General features: G+C 30.5%; 2 protein-coding genes across 4 annotated transcripts; one reads left to right on the plus strand and one right to left on the minus strand.

Annotated features, from left to right (window-relative positions):
• Positions 1-1,174: 1,174 nt before the first annotated feature.
• LOC8273525 (peroxidase 17) lies at positions 1,175-3,074 on the minus strand. The gene is made up of 3 exons (XM_015726909.3): positions 2,827-3,074; positions 2,454-2,645; positions 1,175-1,928 (listed from the first exon to the last, which is right to left on the minus strand). The coding sequence occupies exons 1-3, from the start codon at positions 3,028-3,030 to the stop codon at positions 1,335-1,337; spliced, it is 990 nt and encodes a 329-aa protein (XP_015582395.2). The 5' UTR covers positions 3,031-3,074; the 3' UTR covers positions 1,175-1,334.
• A 9,856-nt stretch (positions 3,075-12,930) lies between these two features.
• Positions 12,931-19,947, plus strand: LOC8273526 (RNA cytosine-C(5)-methyltransferase NSUN2). Of its 3 annotated transcripts, none has more exons than XM_048376441.1 (16): positions 12,931-13,307; positions 13,403-13,491; positions 14,413-14,479; positions 14,588-14,703; positions 14,848-14,914; positions 15,057-15,105; positions 15,195-15,280; positions 15,554-15,813; positions 15,919-15,974; positions 16,226-16,311; positions 16,414-16,506; positions 17,784-18,090; positions 18,240-18,584; positions 18,699-18,901; positions 19,162-19,393; positions 19,474-19,947. In XM_048376441.1, the coding sequence occupies exons 1-16, from the start codon at positions 13,128-13,130 to the stop codon at positions 19,734-19,736; spliced, it is 2,499 nt and encodes an 832-aa protein (XP_048232398.1). In that variant the 5' UTR covers positions 12,931-13,127; the 3' UTR covers positions 19,737-19,947. The 3 variants fall into 3 exon arrangements, with proteins under 3 accessions (XP_048232398.1, XP_048232395.1, XP_048232397.1); XM_048376438.1 differs by having other exon boundaries at positions 18,240-18,545; positions 18,660-18,901; XM_048376440.1 differs by having other exon boundaries at positions 18,240-18,487; positions 18,602-18,901.
• Positions 19,948-20,295: the final 348 nt, after the last annotated feature.

Raw genomic sequence — 20,295 nt, forward strand, 5'->3', positions numbered from 1 at the left:
AGGATGAGTTTTCAGAAGAAAAAAAATGAAAGAGAAATTTTATGAATTTTTATTCATAATAATACATAAAAAGTTATTAAAAATATATATAAAAATCTATGTCTATAAAAATTAATAACTTTTTAATACTAATTTATTTTTAAAAATTTTATACAAATTGTAACTAAATTCCTTCTAATTTTTATAGACGCTTTTAAAATCTTTAAAAATCTATTTTAAATACCTTATGACTCGTATAAAGTTTTTTAGAGTTATTATTAAATACATCTTAATTTTTAAACTCCATCAAAATTTTTAAATATTTTAATTGAATCACCATCCTTCATTAAACTATAAAAAAAAATTATTATCTCATTTATAGAGTTTATTTTTTTTATTGTACGTATTTATGAACGACATTGTGAATTAGACGGATTCCCTTAAAAATTTCTGGAAATTTCTTCAGACCAGGGGAACCTTTCGTTATCTTTGCAATTATATGTGACAATTTGGTGAAAAAGGAAAAGGCTGGAAGCCAAGGCCCCCACACGTGTCTTGGATCTGCCATTGATGTGAATGCAGTGGATATTTGAGAAACTTTTCGTTTCCTTTTCTTCTTTAAATTCTTTAGTTAATCATCACCCAAGTTGGAGAACTAAATATGTCAATCAATCTATAAACGAACATAAAAACAGGAAAAGTTCTTTTTTATTTTTTTTTACATTATTATTTATTAAAAATTATAAAATTTATTTATAAATTTAAAATTTTTATAATTTTAAAAAATAAAAATTAATTTAAAATTCTATATAATCAAATTAAAATAAAATTAATTATAATTAAATTAAATTTTAATAAAAATAAATTAAATTTTTAGATAAATTTCATATTAATAAGTTAATATATTTTATAATATTAAAATATCTCTTTCAATTTTATTATTTTTATTTTATTTTATTTTTTTATATTTTTTAAATTAAATAAAATTTTTAATAAATTTTAATTAAATATAGTATTAGAAAATAATTAAAAAATAAATATTATAAAATTATTTCTTTTAAATTGGATTTACTGATTATTGTTTTTGCAAATTTATTTAATTTTTTATTTTAAAGAAGAAAAGGGAAACGGATATGTCTTTCAATATTTGACATCATAGTCCCGTATTGATTACAAAGATTCCAACCAAAAGGCATCCACACAATTAAAAAGATTAAATTCGATAGCAACAATTCCACTAATCAGTTTCACAAATCCCATAAGATTTTGCCACTATTGACTTCTCTAGTCTTATACTTCAATGCCTCCCCTATTCTATGACTTTAATCAAGACTACAAATGATTTCGAAATTCTTTCAGGACTCCAACAATATATCAACAGGCCGCCTGTTGGCAACTCTGCAATTGGTTCTGATCTCTCCAGGCCTTCCAGACTGCAAATCACCCATCTTTATCATTCCTTCAACAAAGGCCTTGAAGAATGCAGATTGGTCTTTGCTAAAAAAGCTAACGTATTTTCTTGTTTCAGGATATGTATAAAGCGTTTGATCAGAATTAAGAAACCCTCTGCCTGCAACCAAATCTTTAAAGTACATGTTGTCAAAAACTACTGGCGTTGAATCAAGATTCCCTGTTACATTTTCATCTCCGCCAATCGGACACAACTTTTCTAGCTTTTCTCTAAATCTTGGCTCGATTGTTGGGTCAGGCTTGCCTGTTCCAGACTGGTTATATAGCCTAAAGACTATAGAGAAACACCTTCCTTGGCCAATAGAATGTGACCCTGAAAGGGCTACAAGATCCTTCACGGAAAGATTGAATTTGGCAAATAGGTCTATTAGGAAGCTTGCATTTGATCTTGGACTCGGCATGATATTGTTCGCGTCTTCTTGGCTTGCTGTTAAACTATCTTCTCTCCCTAACTTCACTTCCCAATCTGGCCCTCCGCTCTAGATTAACACAATTTGATAAAACAAAGAAAACCCATTTCAGATAATGATCAAAACCATCCACTATTAAAATGTATGCTTCCTCATGACAACAATTATTGCCTTTTTACGAATCTTTCATTTCTAAGCTAGATGAAAAGGGTAACTAAATAGTGGCAGTGGCAGTGCCCTGATTGACAAGTTAACTTAGGTAAGCTATGCACTACTTTTTGTAAAGATCATTCATTATTTATTCGGGTCTTATCTTTAAATGCTGTGATAACTGACTACTTGACAAAAGTTGCACAACCGAGGACCCATATCGCAGAATATCGGTGAGAATGCTTCAATAGCTCAGACCCAATAATAATAATTTTTTCGGTTATGGCCTTTTTTCTTTCTTTTTCTTTCTTTTTTCTTTGAGAATATGGCCAAGTTGACATAATTGATGAATTCTTTTCTCTTAGGAAGATTGAAGAGAACCAACAATAAAAATAAATAAATAAATTAATTAAAGATCTAAGTTAAACAAACAAAAAGAATTACCAGAGCAACAGCATCTCTCGAGGCCATGACAATTATGTCAGCACAAGAAACAGTTCCTGGACAGACCTTCTCTAACTCTTCCTTGACTTCATCAACAACTTCATAAGACCTCAAAGAATTTATATTGGAAAGAGAAAGCTTCTCTCCTAGCATACTTGGTGTATCATCCATCAACATAGAAGCATCACAACCCTTTATAACAGATTCAGAAAAACAAAAAACAAAAAAGATTCAAAAAAAATTTGATAATCAAATCAAGAAAGAATCAAGAATAATGATCTTTATGAAAAAGAGAGAAAATAAACTTTATATCTATATATATATATATATAAAGAGCGTTTTGCTTTTGCACTATAAGTTTTTTTCTTTTTACATTAACGAAACAATCATGGAACTGAAAGCGCATAACCGAGGCAACACTTCTTGGTTCTTTAATCAAAGCCTTCATCATAAAGTTCCTCACTATAATTTCAGCTTCCGGGCACGTCTCCGAATAGAATCCTGCCCGGAGTGGCAGTGGCGCTGCAGAGGTCATGGCTGTTATGAGCAGGAGAAAGGCTGTTAGGAGAGAAGACATTTTTGGGCAGCAGTTGATAGTATTGAGAGATGTGGTCTGTTTTTGGTGCTTTCTATAGGCTTTATATAACTTGTTGGGTTCATGTATGTATGCATATAATGTAATGAATAGAGAGCTTTATCATCCATGGATGGCATGTCATGGGGGTGATTAAATTTGGAAAGGAAAAAAAAAAACCCTATTTTTATAGTCCTTGAATTATCCCTGTTTTTGGGCACTGGGTTCTTAGCATTTAATTATGTTTTAAATGATCCATGGTTTTTATTTTCTCAGTGTTATGGACTTTTTAACATCTCAAACGCACATAAATTTCAAATGGTGCGAAAAGTGATTAATACACAAAACAGTGTTGATTTGTTAAGAAAAATTTTAAAAAAAAAACTATTTAAAAATTCAATAACACATAAAAAAATTACAGAATGAAGGAAAAATAGAAAGAGCTCATAAAAGATAATATGAATTTGGCCAAACAATAATGTTTTTGACATCGTTTAGGGGATTTGAGGTGTTAAAAGGTTCGCAATACTTAAAAAGAAGAAAGTAGGAATCATTTAAATACAATAAAAATAAAGGACCTGATTCTAAACAACACAAAAAGTTTCAGGATGATTATTTGTTTTCTGTTCATTAGTTTTTTTAACTTTTTCTATGTCTATTTGATGGGCATAGAAAAAAGGATGTGGGTTTTCATTTGTAGGTGTCAAGAGATTAGAGGATCATGTCAGGACAATAGCAGGCAAAGAGAGGACAATTGGCTGACATTGGTTTTAGAGGAATATCAACAATGAAGGGATTTGATACTGCCAATTATTGCAAGCTTAATGCAAGTTTTAACATTGTTAAATTGGCCTTTAAATGTTGACATGCCTGCAATGCAGCTCTCGGTCTATCAATTCTGAATAGTCAGGTTCGTATATTTCAGATTAATTAGATACCTTTCCGTTTATACTTTCTCTCTTCAATTTTGATATGTTATTTTTTGGATTTGTCCAAATTTATAGGTCATTTTTCTTATTTATTAATTTAATAATTAAATATTTAAAATATTCTTCATTAATTAACTTAAATATCATCACATATAATTCATTTTTCACTTTTTTAATTTTGAAATTGTATATTACTATATAAACTTTTTTGTATTGCAATATAAATGTGCTTTTATTGAATTTTAAAAATTATAAATGAGTTGACAAACATTGCCCAATATATTTAAAAAGTTTGCGAATGTATTAAAAGATTTAAGGTGTTGTTGGGATTGAGAGATTTTGAAATTCATAGATTTAATTAAAATTTATAGATTTAAAATTTATAAATTTCAAAATTTTATTATTTGAATTAAATATAAAAATAATAAATTTTTGTGTAAAGTTAAAGAAAATTTTAAGATAAAATAATTTTATTAGAAATATTATTAGAATAAAAATATATTATAATAATCCATCATTCTTTTAAAATGATGGATTTTGAACCTTTTCACTTTCTAGGTAGAAAATTAAAACCTTTAAAAATAAAAAAATTTGGAGGATGAAATATTTTTCAAAATTTATGGATTAGATTATTTGTTTACTTGTCAAACAATGAATTTAAGCTAAATTCATAGATTTTATAAAATTTCTCAATCCGGATGACTCCTAGACGTATTTTAGTAAGAAAATAGTTAAAAAAGGTAATATTAATTGAAAAATTTTAAATTTCTTAAATTCTTGTGTAAATTGAAAATGATCTATTAAAATTGGATGAAAAATTATAATGATTTCTACATTGAAAAAAGAGTACAAACTGTATGGAATGAAAAGATTGAAAGAAAGCAAAAGAAGGAGAAAACTCTCTTTAATTTTTATTTTCTTTTTTAATGAAAGAAAAGAAATTTAGGCTATGTAAAATGAATAATTGTGGTGCTGTTTTATGATTCAAAATTCAATTTTTAGCAATAAGATTTTGAAAATACACAACTGCATAACCACCTTTGGTAAAATTGGTTAGGCACAAACAATTATGAGACCTATAAATAATGTTTTTGGTTGTTATGCACTTTTGTTGTATTTTAATCTGCCATGAGAATGAGATCAACAGGTTGAGGTCCCTTTTTTCTTGCCAAATGAGTTGGTGGTGTTTGGTGCTAAAGCACCAGCTGTTTACCAATATCTCAATGAATACAGTAAAGTTTCCACTTTCTAATTCATGTAAATTTATGGATTGAAGTTTGGGGTGTAATTAAGCCAAATCAAATCAAGTGAACTCAAAAAATAAATTTAACTAATGTTGAAACTCTACTCCAACTTGATCGAGTTTTATTTTTAGAGATTAAGCTTGACTCAGTGAAATATTTTAATAGTTTTAAAATACATTTAGCTTGACTCTATAATTTAAAAAAAAAATTCTAATTTTAAAATTAAATTTATATATTTGAATGAGCATGAACATTTAATATATTTAATATAATTAATAAAATAATAAAAATTTTAATTATGCTTGCAAACTTCTCGAGTTTCGGTCTTAAAGAGTTCGAACACTGCTCTCTGCTCCATTCGTTTGAAATCAAATCAATTTTATATATTTTTTAAATTAATCTTGAACAGTTCATAAATTCATTCAGATTAGTTACAGTCTAAAGGATAAAAGCTGTTATGTTTAACAAAATTATTTTATTTGAATATTATCATATTTAACTTATTGTGTTTAATATGTGTTAAGTGATACCATCAAGGTTAAAGTGTCAATTTAGCCCCTATTTATTTAAAAGGGCAACTTACCCTGAAATAAGTTTTTTAGTCTAATTATTTGACCACAAACAGTGTTCTTGGAAACGAAATTTTACTGAAATGAAGCTCTTAAATAATATGGAGTTCATTCTTATATTTTGATATCCAAACACCATTTTAATCGGCCAAAAGATTTTAAAAGACTAATTTGCCCCTCAAAATCCTTTTTTTTTTTTCTTTCAAAATGGCCCCGCTAACGATTAAATTAGAAGGTAACACTGCTATCTTTGGAGAGCTCCAGTGACGATGAGTTGTTTGGGAGTAAGATGCGATCATCGCCATCACCAAATTAAGGAGAAAAGAAATGGTATGTTGATATTTTCAGCTTAAGGGTTTTGGGGTAAATTATAGAAAGCTTTAGTATAAATTGAACCAAACTGCTTATTATACAGTGAATTGGACTTTTAAAAGAAAAACACTTTAGGAGCCACATTGACTGTTTAAGAATATATGCTTAGCTTTCCATGCAGGGGGTGGCTTAATTGTTGTTCAAAAACACAACAGCTGACCAGTGGGGCATAAAACTTTTTAATTTCTTTTTGCTGTAGTAATAAGATTCATAAATGTTGGGCTAATTTGGTAGAATGGAATAAATGGACACTGAGCAGAATGTTTTGCAGTTATTGTACAACCATAATCATCAGGGGTCTCATCTCATGTTTGTGCATTACTTTTTTCTGTGTGTACTTTAGTATACTGATGGTATAAAGTCCTGCCTTGCCAGTTTCTATTCTACTTACTAAGCAATTAAGTGCATATAATGCAAGAAAAGTAACCTTTCTATGCTTAATTGATTTTTGTGTCTATTATACGACCTAGTCAATGCTACTGACATTTTCAAGTACTGCAAACATATAAACAAATTCATGCATTTCCTGTGCTAAACTGCAACAAAAATTTGCTTTAAGTGTTAAAGAGCATTTGCTCTTGCTCTTAGGAGTTCAAAGATTTTAGGTTTGAGTTTTCTTTTCTGTATTGGGTGAAGTTTTACCTCTTATGGCGGCGATCCTTATTTGTGCAGTTCACAGTCTATTAATCCTCTTTTCTTGGGTATATCCTTCTTTAGTATAAAAAGAAAAAATTGTTCCTTAAAAATCTTGATTCCTTCCTTTTCTTTTCTTAAAAAGAATACATAGAAGAGGCAGGTGATTAGTCCTCAGAAAATAAATAACCACACAGAAAGTTTAGCCTAATTCGCTACAAATATTTTAAGATGGAGAGGAATGTGCAATTGATTGAAGGGATATGAATAAGAAATTTAGGAAAATATGCGTAGATAAAATTTATTGGTGGATCAAATAAAATGGTAAAATATGAATCAAATAAAATAATATTGCTTAATGTTTATTATAATAAAATAGTAAAATACGAATTAAATAAAATAATATTACTAAATGCTTATTATAATAAAATGGTAACTAAATATAATAAAAGATTATATAGTGCCACTAATTTACTATATATTTATTATGAATTCTTTAATTAATTTTTATAATCATTAAAATATAAAGTTATATAAGTAAAATGATAATATTAAGTATTGATTAAAGAAATAAATTAAATTAGATTATTTCTTTTATAATATAATTTTTTTTCTTGTTAAAATAAGATATCTCAAATTAAAAATTTATATCATATACTTATTAAAAATTGTGTATTAGGATGAGCATATTGTTTGTATTGTAAGATAGAAAGGAATGTAATTAGTCGAAGGAATTTGAGTAAGAAATTTTAAAAAAATATATGTTTAGATAAAATTTAGAAATTTTTTTACTAAACTATCATGTAGTTTAACATATTTTCACTTTAGGATCTGTAGTTTATTTTTTTGTCATTTTAGTACTTTGCAAATATGACCGTTAGTAAATAATGATCAAATTGCACAACATCGTTAGCATTGTCCTTACGTGATAATTGAAAGAATAGTGGATATTGTGTGCTACAAAATTTCTTAACAGTATTGTACAATTTGATCGTTATTTGCTAAAATTTATATTCGCATAGTATTAAAGTTACCAAAAGTAAATCACAAATTCTAATATAAAAACACGTTAAACCATTTAATAAATTTTTTTAAAAAATTTATTGGTGGATCAAATAAACAATGTACCCATGGTCGTAGATCAGAAAATAGCACCAACGGGTATTCTGGTAAAGACTTTCTCTTACAAAGAATTAGAAAGCTTTTGAATTTGAGTCGCTTAGCTATCATCGCAAAGAAAGAAAATTATTAATTTATTATATTTATAGCAAGTATAAAAAAATAGATAACCACCTATTGAATTCTAATAAAATTTAAAATAAAAAATACTTAAATTGATCTACAAATAATATTAAAGATTTAAATCTTACTTAAAGTAATATATTTTTCTATTTATAAAAAGAACATTTAATTTTGAAAATTGTCTAAAATATAATATTTGCAACAGTTTTTGTTTTAATAAATGAGAGATTCTATATATTCTTTATAGATTTTTTTAAAAATAAATTCTTCAATCTTGATATATATCCTAAACAGAAAAGGTTGTAAACATCATTAAAAATTAAAATTTTGAAAGTTTCAATTTTATAAACTTTGACGAACCAATAGGTTTTGAACACCTCTAGTCCAAATAAACATGATTGCTCCTGTTGATTATGAAAGAAGATCATATATCGATGTATTTCCTTTTATAATCTTTAGCTTTTCTTGGTTTAATCTTATTTTTCTTGCATTTTCCCCCTCTGTCATGTTAGAAAAGAAAATTTATGATGTTGCTTTGCTCAAGAAAAACATGAGGAACAGATTTTTGTAAATTTTAATTATTTTACATTTCAAAATTATCATAGTGTATAATGTGACATGACATGGTACATATATATATATATATATATATATGGATGTATGCAATGAAAATATATGCATAATAACATCAAGGGGGCATTTTGGAGAAAGTGGAGGCAAGTAGAGGTCCACAAAATGTTAATTGGTTATGCTATGGGTTAGGGGTGGTCCACAAATTTTGTGATTTTCTCTTCTGCCATTGTCCAAATTGGGGGAACAAGATAGAAGCCCCCACCTCCATTGTTATTTTGTGTAGAAGATGACATATTTCGCTTTCATTTATGTTTTGGACTACGTCACTCTTAGCCCCCCTTCATTTAGTTCAATTTATTTGTTTTACGTTATTTGATTCAATAATTTTTATCGTGAGAGATATTTAATTTTAGAATGAAAGTTTATTTTATTTTTTCCTTATAAAATCTAAGATAATTAAATCACATTTTTAGATTATTTAGTCGAAAGAACTGAACAAATGTGTGTTTATGTTTCTGAATTTATATTAATTAGTCCATTTAATATTTTTGATTTAATTTAATAGACGTTTAAATTTTATTTTTTTAATATTTTAATGTTTAATTAAAACTAATATGTATCTGAATTTTATATTTTACTAATATTTAAATACTTCATATAATATATGTAGACTTATTGAACATATTTTAGAAAGGATTAAAATATCAACAACAAAAATTTATATGTCTAGTAAGTTATATAAAGTTAATGGCTAAAGTTTAGAGATATAAATTTATATTGAATAATACTATACAATTCTTTTTTTATATTTTACTTCTTGACAACCTGATTTATCAGTATTTTTATATATAATTATTTCTTAATATTTTAAAATTAAAAAATAATTTTATGAAAATATTAGATGTTACATGAAATGAGTAAAGAATTAAGGGCAAGTGATGTGACAAAAGGAAGTGTAATCTCCATATATATTTGGCCAAAAGAATTTATGTAACTTTTGAATAGGAAAAATAAAATTTCTTTGTTTTATATTGAACTTGACTTGGATCCATTAAGATATAAATATAAATTTCTCAAAATTATATATCATTTAAATAATAAAAATATATTTAAAAAGATTATAATTTATTAATTATATATAGATTAGTTAGTTAAATGAATTATGCTGATTAAATTATATTTTATTTCTGATTACTCCTTAATTAACTGTACGTAGTTTAGAATTTCTTTTTAATTCATGGACTCTTTTCAGTGTGTTGAGCTGGTTTATTTAAATATTCCCAATTTATAATTTCTTTTTGATTCATGACCTATTTTTTAGTTTGTTTATTTTCCTTCATATTCCCTATTAAATAAATTCCAAACGACTAAGTGAATAAAATTTGCAAAAGTTTTCAGATCTATTTAGGTTAGGTTTTGTACACGAAACCCAAAATCCATATTAAGGAGAATAATTATAATCAAATAAGGAAAAACATAACAATCAAATGAAGTAAAGATGCGTTTTTCCCATAGTTAAAAGTTATAATAATTAAATAATAAATTAAATTATAAAATGATGAATTCCTAAATTGACCCTTCATATGGTAAGAAATAGAAGTAAATTTATTTGCCCCTAGCTATACTTTTATATATAGTTTTGCTTTATCTTTTCTTCTAAACAATTAAAAGACTACACTGATCCTCAACTTTAAGAGGACCAAAGAAAATCATAAAGATTTTAACATTGAATATTACACAGACAGTACCTTAGGTTTGAATATAATATCAGGTTCGTCCCTTATTTTTAATTCATGTTAATAAGCTCTCTTAATTTTGATTTGGTATCAAAAATCTCTCTACTGTCCAGAGATTTTTAATGAGCTAACGCCATGCTGACATGGCAGTCCACATATTTTAAAAAATAAAATAATAAACAATTATTAAAAGAGCCACGTAACCCAACTTTTCCTTGTGTGGGGTTCCATCTCTCTTGCTCCTTCTCTCTCTTCTACTCTTTCAGTCAAACATGGATTAAAAAACAAAGATTGAAAAAATTGAAAGAAGCAGCAACAGTTGGAAAATTTTTCTTGGGGAGGCCAAGCAGCAAGAACTTCAATCAATACCAATCCATTCAGATTAGGTTTCTGCCATGAAAGCTAATATAAACACCAAACAATCCTATGAGATAAGATCAAAAGTTTATCTCTTTTTCAAGATGTTGCTACTGCTTGTTGTCGTCCCCTCGCCATCGCCACCATCTCTTAGACATACAAAGAGATAAAAGTTTTTGCTTCAGCATCTTGCTTCGCCGTCATCTTTTCACCATGGAGGCGTTGCTAGATCTACTTCTGGTTTATGCTCAGCCGGAGGATCTAGCTGGAGGATTTACGATTGCGTATGCGCTTGTTGTGCCTTGCCTGTCGTTTACATCAAATTCTTTGGATTACACACTTCAACAGAATCAATTTTCCACTGCAAGTTTTTGCTTTTTGTTTGATTGATAAATAAATAGCTGAGTTTACTACTCCAATCTTGTCTGTTACCTTTTTCTTATTGATAAATCAACCTTCATAATCTACGTGATATTATGCCTAAACTTGAAAGACTGGCTGTCCAATATATAGCTAGCTACCTAGTCAGCCACTTAATATGTGCTCACATGTATAAAACTAAAAGACAAAAGGGAAGCAACCTTGTGCAAAATACTAGATACAAAAGTATCAATCTCTCAAGAACATATCTCCTAATAGTTTAAGGAATTGATTTAAATTAAGATTATCATATTCAAAAATACAGTTGGACAAATTTGATTTACCAAAAAAATTTTAGGCCTTTGATTCATTAGTATTTGCTTCCAAGATATTTGAATTTGAATATTCTTTTTTTTTTTTTAATTAGGAAATTATTCTTTTACATATAAATCGAGTAGAGATTTTTAGTAACTGAATATGTTGAAAATAGAAGTAAAGATGTCGAATAATATTATAAAAAATAACAAGAAGCTGAGTTGCGGACTAGGTTGCTTCTTTTAAGATGTTTCGTGGCGCTACTTAAGGTTGTGCAAACAGTAACGGTCCCAGCATTCCTATGATAAAACGGTCCGGAATAACCCTTTGTTCTTGATCTTCACTGCAGAAGGAGAAGATTAGTAATATAAACACTCTCCTCTATAATATTCGGAATTATTGAGCAATTATTGTTAAAAACTATATATAGAAGATCATTAAAAAACAGAAATCAAAGGTTATCAAATAAGTCTCAGAACTCAAAAGCAGAAAGAAATAATAGAGGAGAGAAATCAAAGAGTGATTGTGGACGAGAAAATTATGAACTGTTGGTATACTTAATTTTAGATTTACTTATTCAAAATAAAATAAATTATAATAAGACGGCATGCGCAAGTAACATTAATTTACATCATTTTCTTTCTAAAACAATAGGTACCTTTGTTGTCCAAACTTATAGACAAAGTCTCCAAGTAAACATATTAAACTATATTTTTTTCTTTATCAATATGGAACAATAAAAGAAAAAAACTAAATATTATGTACTTAAAATTTACATAATTTCCAATTGAATATATTACTTTATATCTCCCAAATAAATTCTAGAAATGAAATAGATAGATGGTGAAAGAGAAGTTCTAATTCTACTACTTTTCAATTTATCAGGCCAAATTTAGAAACCTTAAACCTGTAAATATTAAACTTAGATGCTAACTAAAGATAAAAATCTAAACAAAATATTACATCGGAGGCACACTAGTTGAGGTCTCGGGCCTTCAATTGCGGGAGATACTAGTTAAGCTTCTGGAACAAAGTTTGCCATTATTGCCACTATTGGTTTTAGGGGAATAAAATATTAGAAAAATTACTTGTAAATTGAAGAGCGAAGAAGGAGAATAGAGAATATGATTAAGTTAATTTACCTTTTATCTTTTTAAGAGATTTATTGATATTAAAAAATCTATTGTGTCACTGGACTGTCTTACCCGTGGGGCAATTATTGAAGATATATTTGGAATTAATCTTACTTCAACAACTATCTATTTTGATAATGTAAAAATGAATTGTTTAAAAAGTTTAATCTACATGTTCTCTTATGAATTCTTTTCTCTTTAACATTGAATTTGATTCAATAAAGAAAATGAGAAATTGTAAAGGATCATAAAGTCCAAATATGATGGCCTAAATAAATAATCAAAACATTTTTTACTTCGATTTTAATCATTTGGTTAGATTGAAACTAGTTTCTCAAATTAGATTAAAATTAACAAAATCCAAATATTTATAAAAGTCAAAAAATTTAAATTTATTTTATTCATACCAACGCGGATGTCAATATGAGTAAAAATGTTGGCCGAAATTGCAAAAGTCGGAAAGTGTTTGGGTTAGTTTGATGATTAGGCCGAATTGAACTAAGAAGTGTGTGTGTGTGTGTGTTTTCTTTGTCAGCTTAAACCTAGCAAGCAAGAAGCAACCAGTGTAAGCAAGTTGCCAGAAGCCCCTACTATAACAATCTGCAGCTTTGAATAGGTTAAGAGCAAAGTCAGCAAAATGGGAGGCGGAAGAGGCAGAGGAAACAGGTCACGAACTCAGAGAAAACACTTCCGTGATGGCCGAGAAAACATTTGGAAACGTCCCAAATCTGACTCTTCCGATCCCACCAACACCACCGATAATCCTACCTGGCAACCGTTTGCCACTCAGAACTTGGCCTTCGATGAATACTACAAGGTACTTATTATCTTTGTTTATTTCTCTTCTTCAAGCGTGTGTTGTCCGTTTGGCTACAAAATGATTACCGCTCTTTGTTCCGTTTATGCTATTAGGAGCAAGGGATAGTAGCTACTGAAGAATGGGACACCTTTGTTGAAGTTCTTCGAAAACCATTGCCTGCTGCTTTCAGAATCAATTCCAGGTTCTTTTTTTTTTTTTTAGAAATTCTTATGATGCACTAATTTGACTGAAATGAAAGTATAATATGCCTCTGTTTAAATTCTTATAGCCATTAAGTTTATGTGTTGGGCGTTTAATTAACTAAATCATAGCACTTGTACCTGACTAATGCATAAGCTCTACTTAAGATTAAAACTTAACTGTTAATATAAAGAGAAATTGTTACGCATTCTTTATTAGTGGCATACAATAAGCTGTAATATGCCCTAATACGCAGGTTCCTTTGTGATGTTCTGTTTTGGATGACAGAATTAGTTCAAGAGTGTAGTTCTTGATTGAGCAAATTGGGATATGAGCATGTCAAATCCACCCTGTGGTTGCTAGGAACTTGCTGCTGGAAAGTATAAGTTTCCTTCTAGAAAATCAATGAAAAGCATACATTTCAATGATAAAAACAATATAGAAACTGTACTACTTGTGGCAAAAAAATATGTATTTGTAGATTTGAACATAAATATCTTAAGATAGATATTTTTAGAATACAGCGTAGCATGGGGCATAATTGATGGAAAGGAACATGAGTTGCTGAAAGAAACAACTGAGATAGTTATTCAAGGAAGCTGTTGTAATTGATTGTTTAAGGAATGAGGCTTATCCCTTGTATCGGGACCAGCTTCATATTTTTAGATTACAGTTGAGTGCAGAAGCTGGAGCTGTGGATGTAGTGCAAGTAATGAGCAGCCATATGAATGATGTAGTGGTAGCTGTGGGGTTTAACTGTGTGGTCTAAATGAGCCACATTTCTGTTCTCCTTAACTTCAAAAAGTTGAAAAAGCTTAACAGTATGAAAAATTAACAATTCTTAAATTTACTAATAGATTATAGTTACTTATTATAGTACTGGGTAATAACTCGCAAATTTCCGTTATCTTCTCTTTTTCAGTAGCCAATTTTGTACGGATATTAGATTGCAGTTAGAGAATGACTTCATGCGATCTCTTCAAGCTGAGGTAAGTTTATAATTTTATATATTTTCATTTGGAATATGTAATTGTGTTGCCTATTGCTGGTTATTAGCTGCCACTTCTCTTTCTTTCTTTTTTCCCCAATTTTTGTAGGTTGCTGATGGTGGTGAAGTGGATGCTATCAGACCATTGCCTTGGTATCCTGATAATCTTGCTTGGCATTCCAATTTTTCTCGAATGCAACTAAGGAAGAACCAAACTCTTGAGAGGTAAATCGTGCAATCTGCAGTTGCATATTATTGTGTTTATTGCATTTGTATTGCATATATCTTTTTTTTATTTAGTTAGTTTTTTTTTTTTCTGTAAGCCTGTTTGTATGTGTAACTAAAACACATCTCTCATAAATGTATCAGGTTTCACGAGTTCTTAAAACTGGAAAATGAAATTGGAAACATCACTAGACAGGAGGCTGTCAGCATGGTGAGCAACTCTTATAGTGGGATTTTATTAATGATTTATATTGTGTTTTCTTCAGATCATTAGTATCTTGATTTTTCATGTGTTGTTCATTTACCTTACCAGTTATATACTCACTTTTGCTAAATGTTTTAATGGGATGCAGGTACCTCCTCTCTTTTTGGATGTTTGTCCTGATCATTTTATACTTGATAGTAAGAAACTTATGGTGCATAATCTCTTTGTTTATTATTTCTCCTGCCCCAGTCTCTTTTTTACTAAAAGCATTTGCTCTTCCGTGCAGTGTGTGCTGCACCAGGTTCAAAAACATTTCAGTTGCTGGAGATTATATACCAATCAACAAAACCAGGATCACTGCCCAATGGAATGGTTTGTTTTCCTTTTTATTATCTTCTGTTCCCCTCTATACATAGCATTTTTTTCATCTACTTTCTCTGCACTGTTTTTTTTTTCATTATAAGTTTTAAATATTTTCTCGATGGTGGTCATTAAGAAGTAATAGTTACCTTGTAAAACAAATCAAGTTAATGTAGAACCTCCTTTTTATGTGTTATTATCTCTGTGGTGTTATGGCATGGTCATTTCTCATCTCTCTACTTTTATGTAAAGGTAATTCATTATTGACTTTTGTTTTCTGTTTAGGTTATTGCTAATGACCTTGATGTTCAAAGATGTAATCTTCTCATCCACCAAACAAAAAGAATGTGCACTGCTAACTTGATAGTCACAAATAATGAAGCTCAGCATTTCCCTGGCTGCCGTGCAAACAAAAGTTGTACAAAAGCTTCTGAAATTGAGTTTGAGCCTCCCATTGGGCAACTTCTTTTTGATCGCGTCTTGTGTGATGTTCCCTGTAGTGGAGATGGCACCCTTCGCAAGGCTCCTGATCTGTGGAGGAAATGGTTAATTTCTTTTTTAATAAACTCTCTCCTGAATATCCATTTCTAATTCACATTGTGGATAGAATAATTTTTCCCCCGTTTATTTATTTATTTACTTTTTTGCAGGAATTCAGGGATGGGTAATGGGCTACATGTCCTACAAATTCAGATAGCAATGAGAGGTAATTCCTATCTTCGCATTCGTTATATTCTTATAAGCTGTCTACTTGAGTTAGTGTATGGTTTTGTCAGCTATATTAGAGAATTGGTTTTCGCTTAACTATTTCTGTGCACTAATTTCTAGATTTCAAACAATCCTCCTTTTCTGTTTCTTGCATTGGGCCAGTCATGGTCTTACTTGGATTCTTAGGCTGAACTTGTTTCAAATTGTAGCGCGTATGTGAGACTTAAACTAATATGATGATTTCTGTAGGCATGTCCTTGCTTAAAGTTGGTGGAAGAATGGTTTATTCGACCTGCTCAATGAATCCAGTTGAAAATGAGGCTGTTGTTGCTGAGGTAATTTGGTACCTAGATTTAATTAATGAGGTTTTTTTTTTTTAATTGTTTCTTACTCTAAATTTTTGTTTCTTTTTGGCACTTGTTACCTAATTTTCTTAGATTTTACGGAAGTGTGGAGGGTCTGTTGAACTGCTTAATGTCTCCAGTGAGCTTCCTCAACTTGTTCGCAGGCCAGGTCTAAGAAAATGGAAGGTTTGTTACTCATGCTGAGCTTTCTTCTAGATGATAGCTGACATTTTTAAACGTGCTAAAAAGATTTTGATTTAGCATAATTTTCTAAGGATAGAGTTATTATAATGCAATATCGTATGACATAATGTTTGCTTATTTCACAAAATGAATTCTGAAATTGAGCATGTAAATTTTGGATGTAGCCAATGGAACACAATGCGCTTTCCTGTAAATGATGACTAAACCAAAGGGATGTAGAGAAATATGCCATGATGCCTTTGACATGCAGTTTAGAGGATTTGAATAGATATCTTTATTAATAATCTACCATTTATTATTTATTGATAGTGACAACTAAGGTCAGCATTTACAAGAATTTCTTCTGGTTATTATCTTTGGTCTGTCCTCTAGATGTTTCTCATGTTGGAGAAATATGGCGTTTCATTAATTTTCTTTTCAACTTGTCAAACAACCCTCCATTTGTAGTTAATAATGAAAAAGTAATTTTCAAACAGTTAAATCAGAAATTTACAAGCTCTTTTACTATTGTTTCATGGGATATTATTTTTCCTTCCATTGTGGACAATCTTTGTGGCATAAAGGGAGTTTATTAATGATTACTGATGAAATCAATTATGAACTAGGAGATAAAACTGGCAGTGGTTGAAGTGACAAAAATGCTCACCTTTTAAACTTTTCAGCAGTTGTTTGGTCTGTTGGTAATATTTTGCTCTCAACTTAGATTTTTTTCATGTTTGCTGATCTTTTTGATTTTCACAAATATAGATTAGGCATTTAGGCTTCCTTCAATAAGATTGCGGTTACAAATTAGCCAGAAGGTCTAAATACTCATTTTGCCTCTCATAGCATTATTATTTGCACGAAAAATTGTTAAATCTATGGAATCTTTGAAGCTAGATATTTTTTCTGCATGTATGTGCTGAATGCACTCTGGCATAGATCCATTTAAGATATGACACCTTGTATCCAAAAGATACCCTTTTTCTCAAGTTTTCATATTGTATTTAAAAATAATAAATCACTTTTTTAAACTCCCGTTCAGTCTGTTAAATAGTCGGAAATATCATATAGGTTGAAACTGTTTAAATGGATGTCGCAAATACCTTTCTAAAATTGCAGCTGCTCCAGTATATGTTGCTACAGTAAGGAAATAACACTTGGAGCAGAAATTTTGAACTCAATCATGGGATAATATTATAGCAAATCTGTTATTTGCTAGCTATCTGCTTTCTATTCACACTTGTTTGTAATATCTTGTTTGTTTATTGTGGGTGCAGGTACGTGATAAGGGTATCTGGTTATCCTCCCACAAAGATGTCTCCAAATTCCGCAGATATGGGATTCTCCCCAGCATGTTTCCTTCTGGAAGAAGCTATGTTGCCCCAGCAGAGAGTGACCATAAGCATGAGAATGGTGGTAATAAGATTTCAGAAGATGAGCCAATGGAGGATCCTATGGCTTCAGAGGACTCAAATGAGGAAGTTTCTGATCTCCCTCTAGAACGTTGCATGAGGATAGTGCCTCATGATCAGAATAGTGGGGCGTTTTTCATTGCTGTCTTCCATAAGCTATCTCCTTTGCCAGGTATATTGTCTTGTGATGTATCATACTTTTTTCAGCAATAAAAGCAGTTAAGTACTCATAATGGTAGCCATAAGGAACAGTATAAATAATGCTACTGGCTCCATGTTAGACATTTATTATTTAGCATCTAATTTATATTTTCCCTGCAGTCATTCCAGAGAAACCCAGTCGAAGAGGAAATTTGAATAGAAAACATGAGCCGGAAGAGAAGTCATCAGATCAGGATACTGAAGGTAATAATGGAGTGGAGCTAAAATCAGAAGAGGCAGCAGCGGAAAGATTTCCTGAAGCAGCTTCAGAAGCTGATTTAATTGAGAATGAACTGGACAGCACTGCTTTAGAACCTGATTCGTGTAATACATGTGGCGAAAATGAATCAGGGAAAGCCCAAGCATTGGTTAATGGGGAGACTCAGTCTAGCAACGCTGTGGGGAAGAGAAAGTTGCAAATTCAAGGCAAATGGAAAGGGGTTGATCCTGTTCTTTTCTTCAAAGATGAAGCCCAAGCATTGGTTAATGGGGAGACTCAGTCTAGCAACGCTGTGGGGAAGAGAAAGTTGCAAATTCAAGGCAAATGGAAAGGGGTTGATCCTGTTCTTTTCTTCAAAGATGAAGCCATTATCAATAGCATAAAGGCATTTTATGGTATTGATGAATCATTTCCATTCAACGGTCACTTAATCTCGAGAAACAATGATAATAACCATGTGAAGAGAATATACTATGTTTCAAAATCCGTGAAGGACGTTCTTGAACTGAATCTCCTTGTCGGCCAACAACTTAAGATAGCTTCAGTCGGCTTGAAGATGTTTGTAAGTGGATTTTTATGATATTATTGACATTTATTTATTATGCATATTCCTTTTGAGAGCCATGGTTTGTAGGATTTTTACATTTTCTCTCTTCCCCCTTTTTGGCTTCATGGTGACATTCCCCATAGATTGACCAACTCAAGAGATTATGGCCTAAAAACCCAAAAGTCTGAGTAAATTGGCCAGCTAATATTTTTTTCTTGAGAAATTATTCTTTTGATGAATAGCTTATTTATTTCTGTCCTTTTTCCTTCTAAAAGGAGCGACAAACATCGAGAGAAGGTACTTCTGCTCCATGTTCATTTCGGATATCATCTGAAGGATTGCCAGTGATTCTTCCTCACATCACCAAACAGATTCTATATGCCTCTCTAGTAGACTTCAAACATCTTTTACAGTATAAATCTGTCAAATACACGGACTTCGTTGATGCCGAGTTTGGGGAGAAGGCATCAAAGCTACTGATGGGTTGCTGTGTGATAGTTTTGAGAGGTGAGTAAAACACTACTAACCGGTTTTTATATAAGCAATTTTACCTTTTCTAATTCTTTGTTTCTTTTTTTTGCCTGCAGATGGCAAAATTTTGTCTGATCCAATCCAGGTGGATGCTTCAACAATAGCCATTGGCTGCTGGAAGGGTAGGTCCAGTTTGAGTGTGATGGTCACAGCAATAGACTGCCAAGAACTGCTAGAAAGGCTTTTAGCACGCATGGATACCGGAGAAGGCTCTTCAGTGCAAGAAAGCATCGCTGAGGCCTGTGAAGCACAGGACGATATGAATGGAATTGAAAAGGTTGAGGATACTGAAACTACTGAACAAGCTACAGTTAGCTGAAGTATTCACAAATTTTGACCTTGTACACTAATTGAGTTGCACTGGCATTAACTGATACAGCATAGAAGTTCTCTTTCGGCTTTCTGTTGGTTTGAAATTTCAGTGTACTTGGTCCTTTCTTTTATTTAGAAATGGCCAATCATTTTTTCTGTAACATTTAATAGAGTTCAAATTTCACAATGAGCTGCAAAAGTTATGCAGCTGAATACTAGCACCCTTTAAACAATTGAAACTGAGGTCGAGGAGGCTTATGTTGGGTCGCTTATGGGTTTTAACATTCAAGGTTGCCTCCACAAGGAGGGAAGTCTACTGTGATGATGGGTTCAATCTCCCTGCACAAGGAGGAAAACCCTATCCTCTAATTGTGCATTCTTCTGTCTTATATATTGCGAAATTTCTCATCACAACTGATTCAATTTATATTTAGTCCGCAACCTTTCGAAAAGAAAGTAAAAGAATACTCCATTTAGTTGTCATTAAGAACAAAATTTATGGTGTCGTGGTCTAAATACAGCTCCTTAACATTTGATACCAGATTTAAGCAGATATAAACGTGCTA

This window comes from Ricinus communis, chromosome 7, assembly GCF_019578655.1.
Source record: "Ricinus communis isolate WT05 ecotype wild-type chromosome 7, ASM1957865v1, whole genome shotgun sequence".
NCBI classification, from domain to species: Eukaryota; Viridiplantae; Streptophyta; class Magnoliopsida; order Malpighiales; family Euphorbiaceae; genus Ricinus; species Ricinus communis.

Coding starts and splice junctions, on each gene's coding strand:
- LOC8273525 (XM_015726909.3), bottom strand. CDS start 3,030: ATGTCTTCTCTCCTAACAGCCTTTCTCCTGCTCATAACAGCCATGACC. Junction 2,646..2,826: donor TCCATGATTGTTTCGTTAAT/GTAAAAAGAAAA, acceptor TCTGTTATAAAG/GGTTGTGATGCTTCTATGTT. Junction 1,929..2,453: donor CGAGAGATGCTGTTGCTCTG/GTAATTCTTTTT, acceptor GTGTTAATCTAG/AGCGGAGGGCCAGATTGGGA.
- LOC8273526 (XM_048376441.1), top strand. CDS start 13,128: ATGGGAGGCGGAAGAGGCAGAGGAAACAGGTCACGAACTCAGAGAAAA. Junction 13,492..14,412: donor GCTTTCAGAATCAATTCCAG/GTTCTTTTTTTT, acceptor TCTCTTTTTCAG/TAGCCAATTTTGTACGGATA. Junction 15,814..15,918: donor CCTGATCTGTGGAGGAAATG/GTTAATTTCTTT, acceptor ACTTTTTTGCAG/GAATTCAGGGATGGGTAATG.